We start from the raw sequence: 23,796 nt of genomic DNA, 5'->3' as shown, positions 1-23,796 counted from the left end.
TTTGATTATTACCTCTTAATGCTCTCTTCCTCTCCTTCTTATAATAGTATTTGTCCCCTCTCCCTCCCATGCCCTCTTTGTGTGTAATAGAATATTCTATTTTCTTATTCACTCAAGTTTCTCTTGGTGTTCCCTGCTATTTACCCCCTCTTTCCCATCCCCCATGCCATCTTAGATTATTTAGTGTTCCACCCTCACCCTGTGAATTATTCTTCTGATTACTATAATAGTGAATATTATAATAGTGAATAGAGTTCACTACAGAGAATTATACATAACATTTCTCTACATAGGAATACAGATAATTAGATCTCACTGAGGCCCTTAAAAAGGCAAATTTAAAAATTATAAGTTTTCTTTCTTTTCCCTCTGTATCTTATTTACCTTTTCAGGTTTCTCTCGATTTTTGTGGTTTGATATCAAACTTTCCATTTAGCCCTGGTCTTTTCTGTGCAAATACCTGGAATTCTTCAATTTTGTTGAATACCCATACTTTCCCCTGGAAATATATAGTCAGTTTTGATGGGTAGTTGATCCGTGGTTGCAGGCCCAGCTCTCTTGCCTTTCTGAATATCGTATTCCAAGCCTTGTGATCTTTTAGCGTGGAGGCTGCCAGATCCGGTGTGATCCTGATTGGTGCTCCTTGATATTTGAATTGTCTCTTTCTGGCTTCTTGTAAGATTTTTTCTTTTGCTTGAAAGCTTTTGAATTTGGCAATAATATTTCTAACCGATTTCTTCTCTGGGTCGAATGTAGTGGGTGTTCTATGAATCCTTTCGATGTCTATATTGCCCTCTTGTTGTAGGACTTCAGGGCAATTTTGCTGAATAATTTCTTTTAGTACGGAGTCCAGGTTTCTATTAATTTCTGGTTTTTCTGGAAGACCAATTATTCTCAAATTGTCTCTTCTAGACCCGTTTTCTTGGTCTGTCACTCTCTCATTGAGATATTTCATGTTTCCTTCTATTTTTTCAGTCTTTTGACTTTGTTTTATTTTTCTTGTTGTCTTGAGAGATCATTAGCTTCTACTTGCTCAATTCTAGCCTTTAGGGATTGATTTTTGGCTATAATCTTTCGGTTTTCGGCCATAATCTTCTGGTTTTCGGCCATAATCTTCTGGTTTTCAGCCATAATCTTCTGGTATTCCTTTTCAATCTGGCCATTTCTGGTGTTCAATTTGCTTATCAGTTCATTTGGTTTCTGAGCCTCACTTTCCAATTGCAAGATTCTACCTTTTAAACAGTTATTTTCTTGCCAGATCTCTTCCATTTTCCTCAAAATCACAGTTTTGAACTCTTCCATAGCTTGTGAGGAGTTTTCCTTATTTGAGGAGGGTCCGGATGCTTGTTTGTTCTCCTCCTCTGTTTGCTCGGTTGTCTGGATTTTCTCTGTGTAAAAGTTGTCGAGTGTTAAAGGCTTCTTTTTCTTGTTGTTATTCTTTCTCTTCTGCGTTTCCTGAGTCTGGGTAGCCATCATTAGCCCAGCAGCTTCTCAGGTTTATCCTCGCGCTCAGTGTCTGTCCGCGGTCTATTGGCTCCTGAGGTCCGAGTTCTGGTTTTTTCCAAGGTCAAGCCCCCTGGTGGACCCCCTTGCTTGATCCTCTGACTGAGGTTTCTTTACAAGTCTCAGGGCGCTGCTTCCACAGTCGTATACCCGTCTGCACTGGTTCCCCACTCAGGTTTTCAGAGCTTTAGTTCCTGGCTGTGTCTGCCTCCACCCACGCCTCTGCCCGTGCCTGTGCGCTCTGTGCCCGGCGTCCACTCTCTGCTCCCGCGCTCAGATTTCGCTTGCGTTCTTTGGCTTATTGGGGTCCCAGATCTTGCTGCTCTCAGGAACAGGCTCCGGAGCTGCCAATGACTCGATGGGTGCCCCAAACTTGCTCTATTTCTTTTTAGCTGGGTTCCGTGCTATAGGTGCTGTGTGTGGAGGGGGTGGGGTGGGGCAGTTGCTCAGCCCGCGATTTAGTGAGAGCCCTTTATAGCCTGGAAATGTCTTGATTCCACGTACCTTCCACGCTGTGCCCTGTTGTGGGGTTCCTCCGTTCGTCTGGACTTGTTTTTATGTCCCCTTGAGGAGTTTTGTGTGTTTTGGTCAGGAGAGGTTAAGAGCTGCTTCTTACTCTGACGCCATCTTAACCTGGAACTCCATTTATTTTTTTTAACTATTTCTCAGTGACATTTTAATCTGGTTCAGGCTCATTCTTAGGAGCAGTATGTTTGAACCCTCTGCTATACGCCATGCCATGCTTTGTTTTTGTGTGTAGGAATCAGCAAGTTAGCCCTAGATTGACTGAGAGTAGAGAGGATGGGCTGAAGGAGTAGGAGGAGATAAAGGCAGGTCAGGGGGTGTTGGTGGCTTTTGAAAGTTTAGAGGGCCATGGTTCAGTTTATCCTTGATTTGAAGGGGAGCAGAATGACAACTTTTGGTTACTTTTAAGAGTCAGGAATCTCTCCTCTGTGTTCTGTCTTTGCTTTATCTTTCTATACTTTAATTTAGACACACTTTCTCCTTTTTCCTTATTTTAATAGGATAATAAGTGAAAACTGCCTTTTAAACTGCAGAACTTATATTTTACTAAGTGCATTATACACTTGGTTTAATTTCCGCCTTTGTTAATAGAGGAATTTAATTACTTATCCTGTTTAGCATCTGATACTTTGCTGCCCTTCCCACTGTCCTCTTGAATTTCCCAGGCTTTCCTATTGGTCTTTTGTCTCCCAGAGCCTTTATCAAGTGCTTTGAATTTAGGGCTTAGTCTGATAGAAATGGTAAAAGACCCTACTTATTTACATTTTTGCAGAGCATACTATGCTCCCATTAGTAGATTTGTCTTTGGAAGCTCGCAGCCTTGACTATGTCTTACTGGTGATTGTCCTAAAGCAAGGATTCAGTCTTCCAGTGGCAGTCTTTGGGCCTTCTAAACAGAGTTTGGTCTGACTTTTTCTTATGTGGGAAACAGAATACATTTCTCTTGCTAGTGGGGAAAGGAGGGAGGTCAGTTCATAGAATGGCCTTTGAAGACTTCTTCCTGCCCAGTAGTTGATAGATTTCACCTTAATCTTGCCACAAAGGTGTGACACTTACCAGTGGATTTATCATACCAACAGTCAGAAAAAGTCCTGGGATGAGTAGATCCCATTTCTAGATGCTAAACTTCTGACAGAAGGACCAGAGTTCAGTAATAAAGACTCATTGATCTCATCTTTCACTAAATGATGCTGACATTTTCACTTTGCCATCTTTGGATCACCAGATGGCAGTGATAGCATTTGTGGGATCATTGTTCTGTCTTTAGGAATGGATACTGGCATAGATAGACTATGTATAATATATAGAATGCTGTAAATGCAAAAAGGAATTCAAATTACATGTCTTCTATATAAATTCTGAAACTCAAGCACTCTCAAATTTCCTAGTTAATGTGGTTATTAATGCTTATAATTTAAGCATTTTGTTTTTCTTCTTTAATTAGATTAATCTGTCAAATCTTACTGGTTAGTGACATTAGCAGAGAATCTACTTGATAGTCCATTAATATACATAAAGGAATTTAAAGTAGTGACTCCTAACAACATAAGACATTCAACTTATCAAATTCTCATGAAGTGCCTACTGTTGCAAGGCACCAATAGGCAATGAGATCTGACTGACTAGTGCTCATGGAGCTTAACTTTAATGGAGGAAAAAAGACATATACATAACTGATAAAAGAAACAGCTTGGTGGCATAATTGAGAGAACACTGGGCCTGGAGTTAGGATGACCTTAGGTTAAATTCTACCTCATCCACTTCCTGGCTGTGTGACCCTGAGCAAGCCACTTAACCTCTGTTTGCCTCAGTTTCCTCATCTACAAAATGGAAAGCATGTAAAATGATTGGCAAGTTTCAAACTGCCTCGTAAATGGCTAGTTTTATGAGAGACTGTGATAAGTGTAAGAGAAAGGTCAAAATATTGGACGGGGTTTTAAGAGGGGAAGAATCATTTTGGCTTTGGGGTTGGGGGGGTGGAAGAGGAGGAGGCAGCATCTGAGTTAGGCCTCAAAGTAAAGGTGAGAGAGAGAGGTGGAAAGTAGAGTGAGAAATAGATGTGGAGCCTGCTGCTCTTGGTTTTGAAGGTCAACAAGGGAGATAATTGGAAAAATGAATGGAGTTTAAAAGGATTTGATGGAAAGACCCTATCAGTTCCTTGGCAGTGAATAATGGGCAGAGTCCTTATCTTTGAATTTCACTGTGTTTTATCCACATATGTAACATTATCTTTCTGATTGTATGAAAGAGAATTTTTATTAGCAACCTTGAATTCACTTAATAGTGTTATTCTAGTAAACTGTACTGGGCTTTAGGTTATTTTAATATTAGATTGCCTGGCTGCAAGGAACCTTTTTATTTTCTCAAAAGATAGCTGTATTCACTGTTCCTGTAGACTGTACATAATAGCAAAGATTTATCATGACTTTGATGTAATTTGCCTATTGTTTCTTCCTACTTAGGTGGAGTGTTCAGTGAAAGTTATGAATTAGGATCTGCACAGGCACTTAAAAGCTTGGTAAACAGGTCAGCTGGGTAGCTCAGTGGAGTGAGAGTCAGGCCTAGAGACAGGAGGTCCTAGGTTCAAACCCGGCCTCAGCCACTTCCCAGCTGTGTGACCCTGGGCAAGTCACTTGACCCCCATTGCCCACCCTTACCAATCTTCCACCTATGAGACAATACACCGAAGTACAAGGGTTAAAAAAAAAACAAAACAAAACTTGGTAAACAGTACATGATGGGCAGATGGATGGAAAGCTAGGCTTGGAGACAGGTCCTGTATTCAAATATAGCCTTAGGTACTTCTAGTTGGCCTTGGTCAAATCACTTAACCCCGCTTGCCTAGCTGTTACCACTCTTCTGCTTTGGAAGTGATACTTAGAATTGATTTTAATACTGAAGGTAAAAGTTAAAAAAACAACAACACAAAAACCAAGTGTGTGAGCTGCATTCCCCTTAATGGCCCAGGGTTCACTCTGGTCTTCTTTTTTCCTAGGTGGTTGCTAATGCTGTGGCAGCCTTGTCAGAAATCAGTGAGTCTCACCCAAACAGTAATCTGCTTGATCTAAACCCTCAGAACATTAATAAGCTGTTAACGGCTCTGAATGAGTGCACTGAATGGGGCCAGATCTTCATCCTGGACTGCCTGTCCAATTACAACCCTAAGGATGATCGAGAGGCTCAAAGGTGAGTCTTTGACCTTGATCATGGTGCAGGGAATATTCCCTTCCTCTCAATACATGGCTGATGAGTTTATCTCTATGTCTCTTTGCACAAGTAAGACCTTGTTACTCTGAGGAAGGCATGGCAGTACAATTTAATGGTGATTCAGTTGTTTTGGTGGCCCCTGCGGAGACAAATCTTATGCCCAGAAATTTTATATTTGGATTTAGGGAAGTTTAGATCTTGCAGGAGCTAATTATTACAGTACGCAGACAAAAGAGCTCTCTAGAGGCTTAGGCTGGTTACAACAGCCTAATTTCCCTCTCCTGTATGTTCCTAGGCTTGTAGATCTGGAGGGGAGTTCAGGGGGTGTCTAGTTTAACCACCTCATGTTTTAGATGAGGAACCAATGAGTAATTGTCAGAGGTGGGAGGAAACTCTGGATCTTAGACTTCAGAGGCCCCATTTGCTTCTGCTTAGTATTAATTACCACCACCATTATTTCCTCCTCTTCCTTTTTTCATTTCTGAGTTTGACTTTTGGCAAATCAAGACTTGAGATGCTTCCTGATAGCATGAAAACCTGATTTAAGTTACTCCATCTTCTTATCTTCTAGGTTAAGTCCATGGTAGGCCTTTAATCATTGCTTACAGGATCCAGAAATCTGTGTCCTAGACAAGTGTCTACATCTCTAAGGCTCTGAGTGAGCAGGAATTGGGGTGGTTTCCCATCAGCCACAGATGTCTATGGGACTGAGTTTAACTTTTAGGTATTTTGTTATGAGATGACCATGGATTAGGGCTAGTGTTTGCTGCTAGCTTTCCAGCTTTCCAGGCTACTTGGGGGATGCAGACCCTCTTGGCTCTCAGAGCTAGATTAGCACATCTAATTTCTCTTTGGGGTGTATGTAACCTGATATGAAATCTGGGACAGCTTGTAGAACTCATTCAGTTTGCTTTCTCAAGTGCCTTCTGCCTTTGGGTCCTTGTGCCAGGCAAAGATTTTCTCAGGAGTTCAAAGAAGACTATGTTTAATTAGAGTTATCACCCCCTGCAGAAACTGACTGAGTCCCCAGTTTATGCAGTATCAGATGTTATCAGTGTATTCACTTGCTCGACTGTTATTTCTTAGACTAGAATTTTCGGGAAACCCAGCTGTGTAACCAGGCCCTGCTAGCTCTTTGGTTTTACCTTTGAAATTGCATGGACTCCTGGAAAAAAAATGCAGCTCTAATTTCCAGTGCCCTGGTGACTTATTAGGTCCCATCATATCACTCCTTGTCTTGTACCCTGAGCTGCAGCTGATGAGAGCCCTCAAAGTCATGCTACTTTTTGTAGGAACTTCTGCTGGAAGGCATTCTATGCTTCTTTGGAATAAGGGAATCTGAAAGAGAAGAGAGAGGGAGAGGACAAGAGGAGAGAGGAGAGAAATGTGTTGATGGTTTTTCTCCTCTGAAAGATCCTCAGTTTCTCAGTTCTTTAGGAGTTTTCCCCAGTACCAGACAGGGTTAACCCAACTTTTTCCTGGTCTTACGATGACACCTTCATTCACAGGTTGATTTATTTCCTTCACTATGGGAAAAGATACTAGACTTCCCTTTTTGCCTATCAGTTTGACTTCCCCTAGGCCAAGGAGAGGTGGGTCTTGAGCAAGCAGGGCCGCCTTCTCTAATATGGGCAGGCAAAAAAACCTGGGAAGTATGCAAGGTACATTGTATGAACTTTTTTAGGACCTTGACTCATGGAAAAGAGTTAAGGAAGAGAAATGAAAGGGGAAGACATGACGTTCCTTTTTTTTGCTCTCAGTATTTGTGAGCGGGTGACTCCCAGGCTCTCGCACGCCAATTCGGCAGTGGTCCTGTCAGCCGTGAAAGTCCTGATGAAGTTCTTGGAGCTTCTGCCCAAGGACTCAGACTACTACAACATGCTGCTCCGGAAGCTGGCTCCCCCCCTCGTAACCCTGCTCTCCGGGGAACCTGAGGTGCAGTATGTCGCCCTGCGGAACATCAACCTCATTGTTCAGAAAAGGTGGGTAGCTTTCTCTAGAGCAGGTTCCTTTACCATCTTTATTTAGTTCCAGTGTTGGTCTGTATTCTCTTAAGCCCATGTGTGTAGATGATTGCCACTCAGTGTCCTGCCCAGGGTTCAGGGACAAGACAGTTGGTTTGGGAATATTCCTTTTATATGAAGAGATCATACTGCTTCTACTGTGGAGCACTGCCTCTTGGGAAATGGATCTGTTTTAGTTTTTTGGCCAAAGCCTGCTCATTTATCGTGGGCTGTGCTACAGTCAGGCTGCAGAGGTTAGGGGATTGGCAGGTGGCTGTTGTCTGTTCAGAAGGAAAAAAATACTGGGCCATTGAGCAGAATTAGCTGGGGCAGGTGGAGGAGAACCAAATAAAGCCATGTTTGTAGGGAGAAGATATTAATTCCACAGCCACAGTTGAAAATGTCAAAAGAAAAAAATGCCATAGAAATCTGTTTGCTTTATCTGCTTTGCTCTTTGTTTCCTAGGCCTGAAATCTTAAAGCAAGAGATCAAGGTCTTCTTTGTGAAGTACAATGACCCGATCTACGTTAAGCTGGAGAAGCTGGACATCATGATCCGCTTGGCATCCCAAGCCAATATTGCCCAGGTCAGACTGCTAACTAGTGGGCTCACTTTTACAAATTAGGCTATCTTTCAAGGCTCAGACTCATTTTTACAGTTGAGCTGGAGAAGAAACATGTATTAAGGAATTGATTATGGAGAGTTCTTAATGACTTTTCAAATGCCTGTGATTTTTAATAGGTCCTGGCAGAACTAAAGGAATACGCCACTGAAGTGGATGTTGATTTCGTCCGTAAGGCTGTGCGAGCCATTGGCCGATGTGCCATCAAAGTTGAGGCAAGTATATGATCCTGGGTATGGGCCCAGGCCACAAGTCCTGCATGTTCTCCTCATTGTTTCTTCTGTTTGGTTCAGTGAAATGCATCTCAGAGCCAGTGTTGGGCAGGACAACCTTTCAGGTGTTCTTTTGGCAATAAGGTGTGAAGCCAGGACTTCATGGGGATAGGTGGTGATATTGCATGATAACCTCAGGCCGAGACCAGGGGACACCAGGCCATTAGTTATGACATTACTTTGTGCTGTGGGATGAAAGTATTTTACCTCACACAATCTCTTTTATTTATATAAAGATTTTTTTGCGAGGGATTTTGTTAGTGTAGATTCAAGATTCATAAATTTTTTTTAAAGGGTATTTAAGGTATCTTCATATTCTACTATCATGCTTTTGTTGTTTTGGTAAGATTATCTACACGTGTTAATGATATTCCATTAATAAGTGTGATGGTGAATGTTTGCATTCATGGCAGTGCATTTCAGAGTCAGTGCTTCATAAAGATCCATATGTTAGTGCCTCTTTAAAACAAAATTGATCGCTCTGAAATATTATCTAGGCCTAGGATTGTTAGACCATTCAAATTTCTAAAGGCTATTGCTGATACATATTGTGACTATTAAGTTGTTTTCTTGGTCATCTTCAAAAAGCCAGAGTTGGTTTTGGTTGGCTGATTAGATATTTGATTTCAGCTTTTAGGGAACCTGCCAGGAATGAATTTTCCAAGGAAACTAGAGGTTAAACATAAATATTATCTCATATTTAATTTTCTCTCAACCAAGATTGGCTAGTAAACACTTTCATGAGAATTATTCTAGCTAGTGATTAGTCGCTTAGAGGAAACACTTATCAGGGGAAGGTCTCTGATTTCCTCATAAAACAAGAGCAAAAATACTCTGTCTAGCTGTTTTTCTGGGAACTGTTGAAGCAATTGTCCCTGTTTGGACTAGAGGGCCTTGTGATTGACCTTTTATGCATACAGTGTCCACAAGGCCTTCTCTCTGGCAATTTATTCCTAGTGCTGTATGTGAGTATTGTAGAGAATGGTTTACTGGTTTTGAGTTTAGAGCTTATTTGTGAGGAAAAGGGTACCACATCAACCAGCAAGGTAACTATCACTCAGGATTTGCTGGATATTAACTTTTTATGAGATGAATCCATTTTGCTTGAATTGTCTTGGGGGGGAAAAATCATTGTTTCTATGAGATATGTTCAAGTTGTGTGGAATAACAAATGAATCTAGCAATATGATGGGAAATGTACCTAACCACGCATTGTATCAGCACAGTGCTGGACCTAAGTTTGACTAGGATGCTGGTGAAGCCACATTGATTGAAGAATTAAATCCCAACTTGAGTATTCTTTGTGGAAAAAGAAAAGAAAGAGCCTCCCCTAGTGAAGATTCTGACAAGTGGTCAGATCCATAGGAAGGCCCATTTTTTATACTCACCTTAATACTTCTGGTCATCTGTGGTAGCTTCCTTTAATCACTTTGATTTTCACAACCTGTATTATGACTGCCTGTTTGTTTCAAACCCAAGGATTATTATAATGGTTTTTATTCCTGTCTCAGACAGTCAGAAGATACGTATTAAGAACCTACTTAGGCGCTAGAGATCAAAGTACTTTGTAAGAAGGAAAATTTAGGTATTTATAGATATATATTAAATATGTGGCCGCCAGGAATCAACAATTTAGGTTGATTCCGTAATTAAATCAGACCCAAGTCAGCATCAGGTTGAGGAGTTTATTTACAGTCTGGTAGGTATAAAGTAGGAATAAAGAGAAAAAGGGAGAGGCTAGTCCAGGCCAAAGGCCTGGATGGAGAGAGAGGAAGGTTAGAAAGCTTAATAAATGAAGCTGTAAGCCACAAGGCCCAACAGCCAGATAGGCAGAGTTTAGAATTGGCCCAGCTAGGCCAAGGAAGCCAGCCTAACTTACCCACGTGACAATATAGAGCGTAATCTGTCTGTGGTCTCAGGAGATGCTGCTTCTTCCAGTTCGAGACAGCAACTGCCCCCACAGGAAGTTCACTAACTTACTTAAAGAGATAGTGTCTTTCATCACTTCCTGTGGTCCACCTCTAATTCAAATGGACAAATGGCAGTTTCTACATTGATTTGGACTGACCAAAGGGCAGTCCCTTGTTCTTGATTTGTTACTGATTGTCACGTGTGGGTAACTCGTCTCCCCTCCCCACTAAGGGAGGTGAGAGTGACATCATTAGCACGCCTGGGTTGAGTAGAATTTTGACTATTAATGGGCTGGAGCTAATTCTATTTACACAACTTTAAGCAGGCCCTACCTGATGTGAAGTTAGTTTCTGATGGGGGTGACCACAAATAAATATCAGACTAGAGATAGCATAAACATAGAGTGAATAAATAAATGGAGTACTCTAATGGTTAATGGTTTAATCCTCACTTTATTAAACAGTATGATTTAGGACAGTGATAGGCAAACTATTCCCCATGGGCCAGTTTGCCTATCACTTCCTTAAGCAATTCCCTAATCACGAATTGCTTAAGGCAGTGATGGAGGAACTATGGCCTAGATCTGGCAGGTGGAGAATAGTTTGCCCATCACTGGTTTAGGAGGTTGTGCTTTCTGATGGTTCACAGCCTGGCATTACAGTTGAGATAACACTAAAACTTAATAAGTTTCTTCCTTCAGTAATATTGTTGGATTTCCCCTTAGTCCTACCTCTACTTTGCAAATTATTCTGAGGTAAATCATGTAATTTGGGATGTTGTCTATTTCTAGGGGAAAAGAAAATGTTTGTTGGACACTTAGCTGAAATACTGAGTGTGGATCTAGCCTTTTTGTTTGTTAGGAGCTTGAATCCTGCTATACCTTGACCAAATGCTATCTTAACTTTTACTTGTATTGTTGTACTGGAGATTTTCTTACCAAGTGGTGATAACACTTTACACCTCCAAGGTAGAACATCAGGTTTCTGACCATCAGTCTGACTTGTCATATTTTTGTTCATGTTCTCAGCAATCTGCCGAGCGCTGTGTGAGCACATTGCTGGACCTCATCCAGACCAAAGTCAATTATGTGGTTCAGGAGGCAATTGTTGTCATCAGGGACATCTTCCGCAAATATCCCAACAAGTACGTAAGACGAGGAGGACCACTTAAAATCTGCAGAGGAGGAATTCTCATTCTGAACTCAATTCTCATAGGAGTCATACCTGTAAGGCATTTGTATCAGACACTGTCACCTGGTGTTTGCTGTTCTCTTCTTTGAAAAGTTGGCCTTATGGTCACTTCCACATATATTGCTGCCTTTTCAGCATAAGTATTTAAATTAAACTCTGATTTTTTCTGAATTGGAAGCTGTTGTTAAAGCAAGGGATGCCTATATTGCATGTTTTCAGTTATATGGAGCCTTTGGTGAACAATTAGGAAACAGGTATTAATTATGTGTCTGACTGTCTCAGACAGGCCTCTTCTGGAGCACTGCCATATCTGTCAGTCAGAAGGCACAGAAATCCATTCCACACACCTTTCAAGTTTTATGTTTTTACTAAGCATAATAGTCCTTCCTAGGAAGCAGTCAAGAAACTGAAAACCTTAGTCTAAAATCAGTTATTTTGTGTTTCAAAAAAAAAATTGCTTTATTTCATAACAACCCAGTTTCTGGTCAGACTTGCTGGAATGCTCAGGCCCACATATTTAAGGGGCTTAAGCTGGTGTGACCTCAGGTACTAGCTCAGATGCATTTTGTAGGAGGCATCTAGTTGGTTAGTAAACCTCGTATAGATTGAGAGAGATTTGCAGAAAGTGACCATGGGAAGAATGCCTGCATTTATCTTGTCATTGTAATAGGGCCTTGACTTTTTTTCATTGCTGTTGTTCATCTGCTATTCTTCACTTTAGAGCAAGACTGGTGTCTTTGGTAAATGGAGAGGGGGCAGCCTGGTATCTTTTCACTCCAAAATCCCCATTTCTGGTCAGAGCTATATCCTGGCCAAAGAGAAGGCACCTACATGACAGAAATGAATAGAGAAGGGGGACTCTGAATGCCATCCTTGGCTTTATTTGTTCTTCTGCACTAGAAATGAATTGTTATGGGGGAAGACCTGGACTTTTGAGAGGAAAGAGAAACCCTTAGGGTGAAAGGAAGCCCTGAAATCTCTTCGGTTCTGGCTCCTTATCTGTCCTTAGCTGGCTTAGGACTTGGAGCTCTACAGAAACCACTCACTTCTTTGCATCAGCTAAAATAGCATCCCTAGTTCTTAATGGAGATGTGAGATGAGATGGAGAAGATGGAAGCTCTTTTTGAACCACCTTAGAAAGAAAGGTCTATAGAAATAAAAGGTGGCATTGCCTTATGCCTTTAGGGGTTTTGGGGTTTTGTATAGTAGGATACTGTAGAGGACAATTTAAGAAGACATGTGAAAAGTAATCTTGTGGGTTGCATTGTTTTTCATATACTCATGATTTAGCTTTAGTATTTTGGCTTATGGTACATTTATTCTAGTGTTGTACCTGACTATTGTTATTGAGTACGAGCCTTGAGCTTGCCTTTAGTAATCAGACTTGTTTTTATTGTTTTAGGTATGAAAGTATCATTGCTACCCTGTGTGAGAACCTTGATTCCCTGGATGAACCGGATGCTCGAGCTGCCATGATTTGGATTGTAGGAGAATATGCTGAGAGGATTGATAATGCAGATGAGCTCCTAGAGAGTTTCCTGGAAGGCTTCCATGATGAGAGTACCCAGGTAAGCTCTCTCTTTCTTGAGTAATCTGAGTTCTCTGTATGATGGAAATCAAGGGAAATTTTTCACTGGGTCTTCAGTATATAATATATTTGAAATGGGTGTGAGATGATCATTTTTCTCTCAAAGTTCAGTATACTTTTGAGTTGTACTCATTAATTCCTAGCAAACCATAATGCTATTACTTAAAAGTTCAAAGAGATAATTAAAATTTGATTGCTGACCTTTGAATCAACTGTTATGTAAGGGAATTGAGGTTACCTATTTGTGGTAATCTTAATGACTTTGCTTTCAGATAATTCACATTTTAGATGAGTAACTTCTTAATTAAGCTGTTTATTACTTGAATTTACCAGAAGGCCACCTCTAACTGCCTTCAGACCTGATGTATCTCTACTTTCTTGGCTTTTGTCCCAGGGTGACTGCTGTTTCCATCATGTATCTATCATGTGTTTCTCTTTAAAAAAACAAACAAAAAACTCTTTACCTTCTGTCTTAGAATCGACTCTAAATTTTGGTTCCAAAGTAGAAGAGCAGTAAGGACTAGGCAGTTGGGGTTAAGTGACTTGCCCAAGGTCACACAGCTAGCAACTGTCCAAGGCCAAATTTGAACCCAGGATCTCTATCTCCAGGTCTGGTTTCTATCCACTGAGCCACCTAGCTGCCACTTGATAATTATTTCTAAAAAGATCATTAGTGACTTGGCTCAGCACACCAAAGCACCCAGAATTTTTTTGGCATCTAGAAAGTTCTCAGTAGAAGATGTCGGTGGATGCTTTGAGCCCCACTTCCCATGATGGGGAATTTTAGCTCTTATCCATTATTCAAGAACAATCACATTCCCTAGAGTGAATAGGGTAAAGAAGAGCACCTTTTTGCTGTAGATGACATGGGCTGCTACAAAGACCTGGCTTAGCTAATCTTTCTTGGTGTATGTGTGTATGTGTGTGTGTATGTGTAGGTGCAGCTAACCCTGCTCACAGCAATAGTGAAGCTGTTCCTCAAGAAACCTTCAGAAACTCAGGAACTGGTCCAGCAGGTGTTGAGCTTGGCCACTCAGGTAAGAATGCTAAATGAATTCAGGCTCTGACTTAACTATTTCTGTTTTCTTGTACAAAATGGAATGGCCTCCAAGGAGTGATCAGTGTGGAAGGCCTTGACCTGAAGAACGCACTGCCTTTATGTGTCAGAGGGCTGTAGCTTGATGAAATAAGGGAAGTTTTCCATATTTGTTGAATTTGGGGGATTTACTATTAGTTTGTTTTTGAGTTGATTTGGTGGGCAATTAAAAAATTCATAAATATTCATGAAATGGCCTTTAATTTTTCTCCTTTTATCAGAGAGTGTTTTGGTGACTAGATCTGACAGTACCTTTTTCTGAGTTACCATAGTTCCTGTTTTGTAGCTAAAATGATCATATAGAAGTAGTAGGTGACTCAGCCAAAGTCTCTTTGAAGGTGAGCAACAGATCCAGAAATCGAACCTTGGCAAGAGTCCTCTCATTCCTTGTTTTGACTTCTAAATGTTTCCCTTCACTCCATGTTTTTTAATGTTTTCTGGATTTAATTGATTTTGTGCCCTCTTGAAAATGGATATCAGAAACTGAGAAGTCTATTTCTGGGGCCATTCCTCATGATGGTCAGGTTTCCATGATTCATTCATTGGAGATAGGAGTCCACCATTTAGATCAAAAGAATGAAAGGAATTCTCTTTTCTGCTGTTGATAACATTGAGCACCTGTTCTTGGACGAGAGTGATTTTCTTTATCTTTTTGTATCCTTTAGTAAATGAGGAGGATCTGTTTGGGATTGGCTGGTTTGGCCACCTTCCAGACAAATTTTTACAGGTGCAGAATTTGGGTTTAGCTGTTCAGGGTACCCATTCTTTTTTTGTTTTTGTGGTATCATTTCTGACCTTTGAATCATTGTATGCTATCTTTATGCTTCCTGGAGTGGCAGCATGAGGCTTCAGTGTTATATCTGTCTCATGTCCTCAGACTAGAGGGTTTCTAACGACATATCTACATTTTTGAACTTTGAGCATCTTTCTTTGTAGAAAACATAAGGATAGAGACTCAAGATTTCATTGGTATAAGGAACTCTCAAGTGAGGACATTTTCCTATGGTGAGGAAAATTTTCTTAACATCTGAGGCTTAGAAGATTGCCTAGAGCAATGAGAGTCACCCGAGGAGTAAGGGTCAGTGACTTCAAGGTCATCCACTCTGATAGGCTGCCTCTGTCTGAGGAGCAACACTCCTGGGATGTATTAAGGCAGGAATTATTCTTAAATGTTTGCTTTGCTCAGTCGAATATCCTTGAGTTCCTGATTCTGGGTTTCCAGAATTGTGGAATCATAAGATTGGCCAAGACCTTGAGAGGCTTCCCCCTTCCCAATGGCCTGACTGAACATTCACAGACACAGGGACTGGGGCTCTAAGATCTATCATTGGGGTGATTACTTGGTGCCAGGTGATGTTGCTCTTCTTCAGTTTATGTTAATTACCTTGGCCTCTTCTCTCTTTTTAATTAATGAGGAGGAGACATAATGTGGTAAAAAAGCATGGCTAAAGAGATTGCCCTGCCCTTTGATGAGGTCTTTGGCCTCTCAGAGCTTGTGATTCTGAGCTGCACAAAACTGATTGAGCCAAGGGCAGCATGATCCAGAGGCTTCTGGTTCCTCCTTCAAAACATTTAGTAAAACATTGGGAGCATAATCTTTACTTTCTGTAGTCCAGATCTTCTGTTTTTAAGACTCTTGCTCTTTTGTCTTAGTAACTACTCTTAGGACAGAAGAGCAGACAAGAGCTAGGCAATGAGGATTAAGTGACTTGTCCAGGGTCACACACCTGGGTAGTGTCTGAGATCAAATTTGAACCCAGGCTCTCCTGATTCCAGGCCTGGCACTGTACCCACTGTCTCACCTGACAGCCTCCACTTGTTCTTTCCAGTATAGAGGGAGATAATAAGTCTTTCTTTGGATTGTTAGAATTAAATGAAGTATGTACAAAGCCCTCTGTGCTCCTTGATAATATAAATTTTGTTTGGAAGTTAAAATAACTCCTTGAAAATAGGGACTGTTTGCAAGATGTTATATTTTCTTGTTTTTGTAGTAATTTGCTTATTTTAGAGGACTTCATGATAAATGCTTACAGTTTTGACCAGATATTTAAGAAATTGCCTTCTCTTGCCACTGGAGAGGAAGGGTCAGGGAAAGGAAGGGAATTAGTATATAGATAGTACCCGTTGTGCCAGGCACTGTGCTAAATGCTTTACTTATTTTCCCTGTTTTGCAGGTGAGGCAAATAGAGATGCCTAGGGTCACACAGGTCTTCCTGATTCCAGGTCCAGGACCGTACCCCTAAATCATCTTTTAGTTTTGCTTTTACTCTAGAGACTGTCTAATGGAGGTGAAATATAGAAAGAGCTAGCCTAGCCAGTAAGGTCAGCCATCTCTGAATTCTTTGGAACCTCTCAGGTTCTGAAATCCTGAGCTTTAGATCCTTAGGAGAGGTGACAGGATTCAGAGCTTTCTAGTTACCACAACCTAAGTCTAGTCTATATTTAAAACTTCAATCATTAAATCCCCAGGAGCACCTTTATAAGACCAGTGAGGCTGGGAAGCACCAGCTCACGCTAGGGTGTTACAAGTCAGCACTCAGGGTGATGGGAAACCAACATCTGGAAACCCTTTCCTGCTTTTGATGTTAGCTGTAAGGTGGTAACTTAGCATACTCTTCTCCAATACGAGATGGCTTTTTCTGAAGGGAAGATGAAAATCAGTTTTGCTTTTGCATTGACAGATTTCATTGGGGAGTCTTTGTGAGCTCTGCCTTTGAACATCAAACTCTGGTTCCAGCTTTTGGCAAGTGAAAGAATTGTCATTCTTTTCATTTTGCAGATATCTTTTACAGACACTGAGTCTGAGTGGAAGTGACTTCTTCAAGGACACACAACTCCCAAGTTTTAGTGCCAGGCCCCAAGTCTCCCAATTCCACATCCAGGGCTCATTTCACCATGCTATGTGGAGCAAGCAGTGTTAGTGGGAAAACTGATGAGCTCAGTTCTGACATGTTCATTGAGATTGATCAGTGGAAAACCCAGTGGGAGATGCTTCACAGGCCATCAGAAAAAGTCGTTCTGGAGCTTGGGAGTCAAATTCAGGGCAGAGTTATCTCTCTAGAGAGGGCCAATGATGGTAGTCACAACAATAATAGCTAACATTTCTAGAGTGCCATCTACGTGCCAGGCAGTGTGTAAAGCACTTTACAATTATCATTTGATCCTTAAAACAACCCTGTGAGGTAGGAGCTATTATCTTTACAGTATACTTGAGGGAAATAACTCAAGCAGATATTTGCCCATGGTCCCACAGAGAGTGTCTGTGATTGGATTTGAATTCAACTCTTCCTGATCCACGCTCAGCGCTCTGGGTACTATGGTACCACTGAGCTGCTCCTGGTTGGTAGTTCATGAAACCTGACTCCAGACTTTGTGCCATCCTGGCCACCATCTCTAGCCTGGAGGTTCCTTTTTCATGCTCCTTAATACACAGGAGGATGTTTTTGTCTGTTTGTCTATCTCTGTCTCTCTCTCTCTCTCTCTCTCTCTCCCTCTGTCTCTATTCCTCTCCATGTAGTTTTATTGTAACAAAGCAACTTACACATTTTAACATTTAAAACTGAGCATCTTCCTTTCCAGTGAAACAAAAAAAGAAAATTTAAAAATAAACGAGAACAAAATTGCAATAGAGAATGTCTATTCCAAATAAGATACTACCGATTCTGTTGATTCTCCAATGAGTGGTAGGGCTCAAAATCATCATTAGGAGAGCATTTTATTTTAAAACTGTCCTCTTAAACTGAAAGGATGTCTGTTAAACATCACAATTAAACATGTTAAATGAGAAGGAGCCATCTTGTCAAAATGCCCACTTAACCCACCCAAATATCTGACCCACCCTTGCTAACCTGCTATATACACTGTGTTGTTGTTTTTTTTTTTTTAAACAAGAGAAAGTAGACAGATACAAGTTGGTAAATGCTAACTGTCCATATTTACATAGAGACACAGTGTAATTTCTGAGCCCAATTGTTGTCACTTCCAGATCCTCCTCTTCTCTGAGGATCCTCATTGCTATAATCTCTTGATCTCTGGGTCATTTTGTCTCCTTTTCAAAGGAATCATTTCTGGGATTGAGGTGGGCACAGCTTCTCTGTGTTGGTACTTGTGTGGGAGGTTGTTTTGTCTGGGGTTCTTGCACTCCTGGCCTTGTGGGGAGGTGGTGCCCATTTAAGCATTGGCATTTGCTGCATTCTTTCTGCCTCTCACAGTGTTTGGTTATTTGATCTACTTCCATGTCATCTCCATGATCCTAGAAAATTTATCTGATGTAGTCTCATGACTGTTCATTATTCTTTCTGCTTCATTCTTCCTAGACCTCATCTTCACTAGGATCTTTAGTCACTCCCCTCCTTCTTGTTTTCCCAATTTATTTCCCTGTTTTCTAGCCTCATTATCTCCTTATTTACTTGACCTTGCTATTCCCAAGCTTCCATGTTATAGCTGTTCTACCTTTTAGAGCCAAAGTCCTAGAAGAGTTATCTATCCTTATTGCCTCTATTTGCTTACCTTCCACTCACTTCTCAATACCTGGGTATCTGGGTTTCAGTCCCATCAGGTTACCAATTATTCATTAAGATCTTACTTCTCTGACCTTTCTGAGTATACACTGTTAGGCATAAGATTTCATAGAAGTTTTTGGCAAAAAGAAAGTCTTCATATATATCAGAAGCAACACTTTCTGTGGTAGCCAAGAACTAGTAACAAAATAGGCACTCATTATTTGTGAAAGAGCTATGCTAGTGATGGTCCCTAGTGCTGAGAAATATAGATAACCAAGTCAGCTGATGGAGTGGGAAATAAATAACCAGGGAAATAAAATAAATGGTTATGATGACAATGGAAATGGAGAGAACAAGAACCATGAAACAATCAAAACTCAGTGTTGAGAAATTATCACAAGAGGAAAAAAAAAGAAGGCGCCTCTCACTCCGTAGGTGTGCCAAGAGGCACAAAAGGCAGGAATTTCTGTTGGTTTGGTTAATTTTACTCATTTTTTTCCTCTCTCCTTCCCCTTCTTTTTTTGGAAAAATTCTTTGTTGCAAGAAATGGCTTTCTGGGAGAAGGAAGAGGAAATTTAGGTGATAAAAAACATTTTGATTGACAATTTTTGTTTTTCTAAAAAGTTATTAATGATTTTTTTGAGATTAGTAATGGGATATGTAGGACAATATGCTCTGACTGAAATGGGCACGGATATTTGCCTTCAAATATTCCCCCCATCTCTCCTCCTTGCATCTCAGTCATGTGTATGTTCCTTTTAATTTTGTTGTCTCCTTTTATCTCAGGTGTTAGGCATGGCTAGTGGTCTATGGCTCCCCTCTACTTTCTCTAACTTCCAAACCTGTGGTTTACTGCTTCTAATTCTTCTTCAGATTAGAAAATCCCAACTAGCTTTGTTAAAATCCTCTTCAAAAATGCACTCTTAAGTCAAAGCCGGAGGGACTCTTCCATGACCAGAGAACAGAAACTTCAGTGCCTAGACTGAGACATTCTATTTCTGAAGCTCAGAGAACTTTTATGCTCACTTTATGGTTCATATGGTTGAGTTTGGACAAGTGACCTCCCAAACAAGTGAGCTACTGGGAGCATTGTGCCCCGGGTCACACAAGATGACAATTTTGGGAGATCTGTCAGGGACCACCTGGTTGGGGTCCTGAGGGCTAAGAATGCAGATGGACTTAGGGGCCCTATCAGATATCTTTATACATATCAATTCTAAATGAGATTATTTTATTCTAATATTATACAAAGTGCCTTTTTAAAAAAATTCTTACCTTAGTATTAGAATAAATACTACATATTGGTTCCAAAGCAGAAGAGTGGTAAGGACTAGGCAATGGGGGTTAAGTGACTTGTCCAGGTCACACAGCTAGGAAGTATTTAAAGCTAGATTTTGTGACGTTGGGAGATAGGAGGAAGGTAGGAAGGTAGAAGGAAGGGAAAGGAAATGAAAGCCAGAGGAAGGGAAGGAAGGTAGCCCAACCGGGGTAGCCCCCAAGCCCAGGAGAGGAAATTGAGCTTTTCGGAGCTCAATAAAGATCAGGTAGCACTTATTGTTAAAATAGCTAGGTTTTATTTAGATTAGGAAAGGCAAAAGTTAGGTAGGGAAAAAAGGGTCTACTCCAGTAGGCATTCCTCTAGGGTCGAGAGCCAGAGTCGAGACCAGCCTCCAGGCTTAAAAGAGAGCTCGGGCGAGAGCCAGGGTTGAGAGAGGGAAAAGATGCCCAAACTCTCTCCTTTATACTTTCTTGGACACCTCCCACAAAGGAAGTGGGAGGTGTCCGAGGCAGTTGTAGCAGGGAGTCCTGGGAGACAGTCACCCAGGGCTTAGAATAATTTTTAAACAGCACAATTTGAACTCTAGCCCTCCTGACTCCAGGCCTGGTGCTTTGTCTATTGAGCCACCTTGCTGCCCCATATAAAATGTTTAAAAAAAAAATCAGTTCCTGAAATTGTAGGTGAAGATTGACTTGGATTGGCTGAAACTGAGGACACATTCTTTAGATAGAGATTTAAGTAAAAGACATATAGGGGCTGTTCTATTTTTCAGTTTTATTCATTGCTGAGTTAGAAACCATATGATCCTTGGGCAGCTGGGTGGCTCAGTGGATTGAGAGCCAAGCCCAGAGATGGGGGGAGGTCCTGGGTTCAAATCTGACCTCAGACACTTCATAGCTGTGTGACCCTGGACAAGTCACTTGACACCCATTGCCTAGCCCTCACCACTCTTCTGCTATAGAACCAATACACAGTATTGATTCTAAAATGGAAGGTCAGGGTTTAAAAAAAAAAAGGAAAGAGACCATATGACTCTCTTCAAAAATCTGTTTCATCCAAATGGTACTCTTATGTAAATAGAGCATTATAAGATGAGTAACCTTGGGTTTCTATATGCAGATAAAATCCAAAAGAACTCCTTGCTTTTTCTGTAGGATTCTGATAACCCTGACCTTCGAGACCGGGGCTACATCTACTGGCGCCTTCTTTCTACTGATCCTGTGACAGCCAAAGAAGTAGTTTTATCAGAAAAGCCTCTGATCTCTGAGGAGACAGACCTAATTGAGCCCACCCTCCTGGATGAGCTAATCTGCCACATTGGTTCTTTGGCCTCCGTATACCATAAGCCTCCCAATGCCTTTGTTGAGGGCAGCCATGGGATCCACCGAAAACATCTGCCCATTCATCATGGGAGGTAAGCACATTGGGGCGAGATCCAGCTAAGTGACACAGGGTTTGCTCTGCTGGGGGATGGTGGGAGTGTTTCCTGGAAAAGAAATCCTTTTGCTGGCTCTTGGTGATGGTAGAGAAACCCTGCAACCTGCCCCCCAGGCATCAATGCTCTCATTCTGCTGTGGACCAGAGAGAATTTGTGGGTTCAGATCCAGGGAACGTGCAATTATTGATAACATTTTGATGTCAAAAGGAAGCTTTATTAGTGATTATCAGACACTTGGGTGAATTTAATTTTTTTTTTAAACCCTTAACTTCTGTGTATTGGCTCATAGGTGGAAGAGTGGTAAGGATGGGCAATGGGGGTCAAGTGACTTGCCAGGGTCACACAGCTGGGAAGCGTCTGAGGCCAGAACTGAATTCTTTATAAGGATTGGTGACGAAAAATGGAACTTTAAAAAATATATTACATTTCAGGTCCCTGTTGTGGGGATAGTTTAGAAATAAAAAACGAGCTGTTAAGGCAGTCACAAATAACATTTCTTTTTATAAAATTTAGAATATTTTTCCACTGTTCTATGATTCATGATCCCCCTCCCAAAGCCAACAAGCAATTCGACTGGGTTATACATGTATCATTGTTCAAAAGCTATTTCCACATTATTCATATTTGCAGTAGAGTGATCTTTTAACATCAAAACCTCAATCACATCCCCATCGAACCATGTGATCAAGCAAATGTTTTTCTTCTGTGTTTCTGTTCCCACAGTCCTTCCTCTGGATGCGGAGAGCATTTTTTCTCATAAGTCCCTCAGAATTGTCCTGAGTCAGTGCATTGCTTCTAGTAGAGAAGTCCATTACATTCTATTGCACCACAGTATCAACCTCTGTATACAATGTTCTTTTGGTTCTGCTCCTTTCACTCTGCATCAATTCCTGGAGGTCTTTTCAGTTCACATGGAATTCCTCTAGTTCATTATTCTTTTCAGCACAATAGTATTCCATCACCAGCATATACCACAATTTGTTCAGCCATTCCCCAATTGAAGGGCATCCCCTCATTTTCCAATTTTTTGCCACCACAAAGAGAGTGACTAAATATTTTTGTACAAGTCTTTTTCCTTATTATCTCTTTGGGGTACAAACCCAAGAGTGGTATGGCTGGATCAAGGGGACAAATAACATTTCTGTACTGTCAGAATTCAGTGAAATGGTTTGACTTCATTTATCTTTCCTCAGCTGGTTGTGTGCGTAAGACCTTTTTACTCCTCTGGCAGCACTTAAAAATGCCAGTTGCCATTGGGTTAGTGTTGCCTCTTCTGTAATCACTGAAACTTGGAATGTGTCAGTTTTTCTTTTTTTTTTTCCCAGCATTTAAAAATTTTTTTTTCAGTTACATGTAGAAATAGTTTTTGACAATTATTTTTTTTTTAAATCAATACTGTGCATTGGTTCCAAGGCAGAAGAGTGGTAAGGGCTAGAGCCAGAAATAAATAGTTTAATCTGTAAATCTTATCAGATCCAGCTACAGCTGATTATAACTAATTGATGACTCCTTTCATTATTAAAAAGTTTTCCTGTGTAATAAATCATTTTAATTTAAAGAAAAGTGGGAAATATGTGGGAAGCCAATGAGAATAAATAAAAATCTGAGAATCCTCTTTTGACCCCTTTTGTGATCCATGTGATTTCTTGTTGAAAAGTATTATGGCCTTATTGAAGAGCTTTTGGTTCCTAGCGGGCCAACATTTAAAAGGTTAACCCTCTCCCCCTTTGGCCAGGAATGCAGCTGCCTTGTATAGCCAAGGCCAAAACCTTAGCAGGGGCAATTCAACCCTGAGAAAAATAATCCCCCACTTGGCTTTCTGATAAGAACCCATTCAAAATTCAGCCTTGGCCTTGGTCTGTTCTAAAGCCATTGAGACCTTTTGTGTTTTGATATGACATAATTTATAACTTCTGCGCATCTGCAAAGTTTTGGGGGGGTTCTTTTGTGTGAAATAAGTCTTGAAATATATATAATAAACTCCATGCTTCTGGAGACAGAGCTGGAAGCATGAGCTAAAAGATGTTCAGTGTCTGTTATTTCCTTAATTAACTAAACTGTCCTTATCAGATTATCAGAGATGATAAATAGATCTTGAGATTGAGTGACTTGCCCAGGGTCACACAGCTGGGAAGTATCTGAGGTCAAATTTGAACTCAGGACCTCCTGGGTCTAGTCGGTCTAAGTCTGACTTTCAATTCATTGAGCTACCCAGCTGCCCCTGACAGTTGCTTTTTGACATTTTAAAAATTCAGATTTTCTTCCTATCCTATCCATAATTTGCTGATTATGTGGTGAATTGTCTGATATAGGTTATACCCATACTTTCATGTAATAACATTTTCATATTGTTCATGTCATGATAGAAGACACATTTCACAAATTCAGTCAAGAATCTCATTAAGGAAATGTAGTGGAAAACAGCCTTTGACCTACATTCAGACTCCTGGCACTTCCTTCTTTGGTTGTGGATAACATTTTCATCATGAGTCCTTTGGGGTTATCTTGGAGACTTGTTTTGCTGATAATGGTTTTGTCCTTCACAGTTGATCAGCTTACAATATTTCCATGACTGTTTATAGTGTTCTCCTGGGTCTTCTCACTTCACATTACATAAATTCATATAACTCTTTCCAGGCTTTTCTGAACTCAGTCTGTTC

The 23,796-nt window shown here is 40.8% G+C and overlaps 1 protein-coding gene across 1 annotated transcript in view; it reads left to right on the top strand.

The window, feature by feature from the left end:
- AP2B1 (adaptor related protein complex 2 subunit beta 1) overlaps positions 1-23,796 on the top strand; it is a 154,802-nt gene that overhangs the window by 42,023 nt on the left and 88,983 nt on the right. The window contains exons 6-13 of the mRNA XM_044672741.1: positions 5,024-5,214; positions 6,996-7,217; positions 7,704-7,824; positions 7,980-8,075; positions 11,071-11,186; positions 12,636-12,801; positions 13,760-13,858; positions 20,853-21,112. Of these exons, the coding sequence (XP_044528676.1) occupies positions 5,024-5,214; positions 6,996-7,217; positions 7,704-7,824; positions 7,980-8,075; positions 11,071-11,186; positions 12,636-12,801; positions 13,760-13,858; positions 20,853-21,112 (1,271 nt within the window). The remainder of the gene's footprint in view (positions 1-5,023; positions 5,215-6,995; positions 7,218-7,703; positions 7,825-7,979; positions 8,076-11,070; positions 11,187-12,635; positions 12,802-13,759; positions 13,859-20,852; positions 21,113-23,796) is intronic.

This window comes from Gracilinanus agilis, chromosome 4 (genome assembly GCF_016433145.1).
Source record: "Gracilinanus agilis isolate LMUSP501 chromosome 4, AgileGrace, whole genome shotgun sequence".
In the NCBI taxonomy this organism is placed as follows: domain Eukaryota; kingdom Metazoa; phylum Chordata; class Mammalia; order Didelphimorphia; family Didelphidae; genus Gracilinanus; species Gracilinanus agilis.
This window is presented reverse-complemented; position numbering and strand designations above follow the sequence as displayed.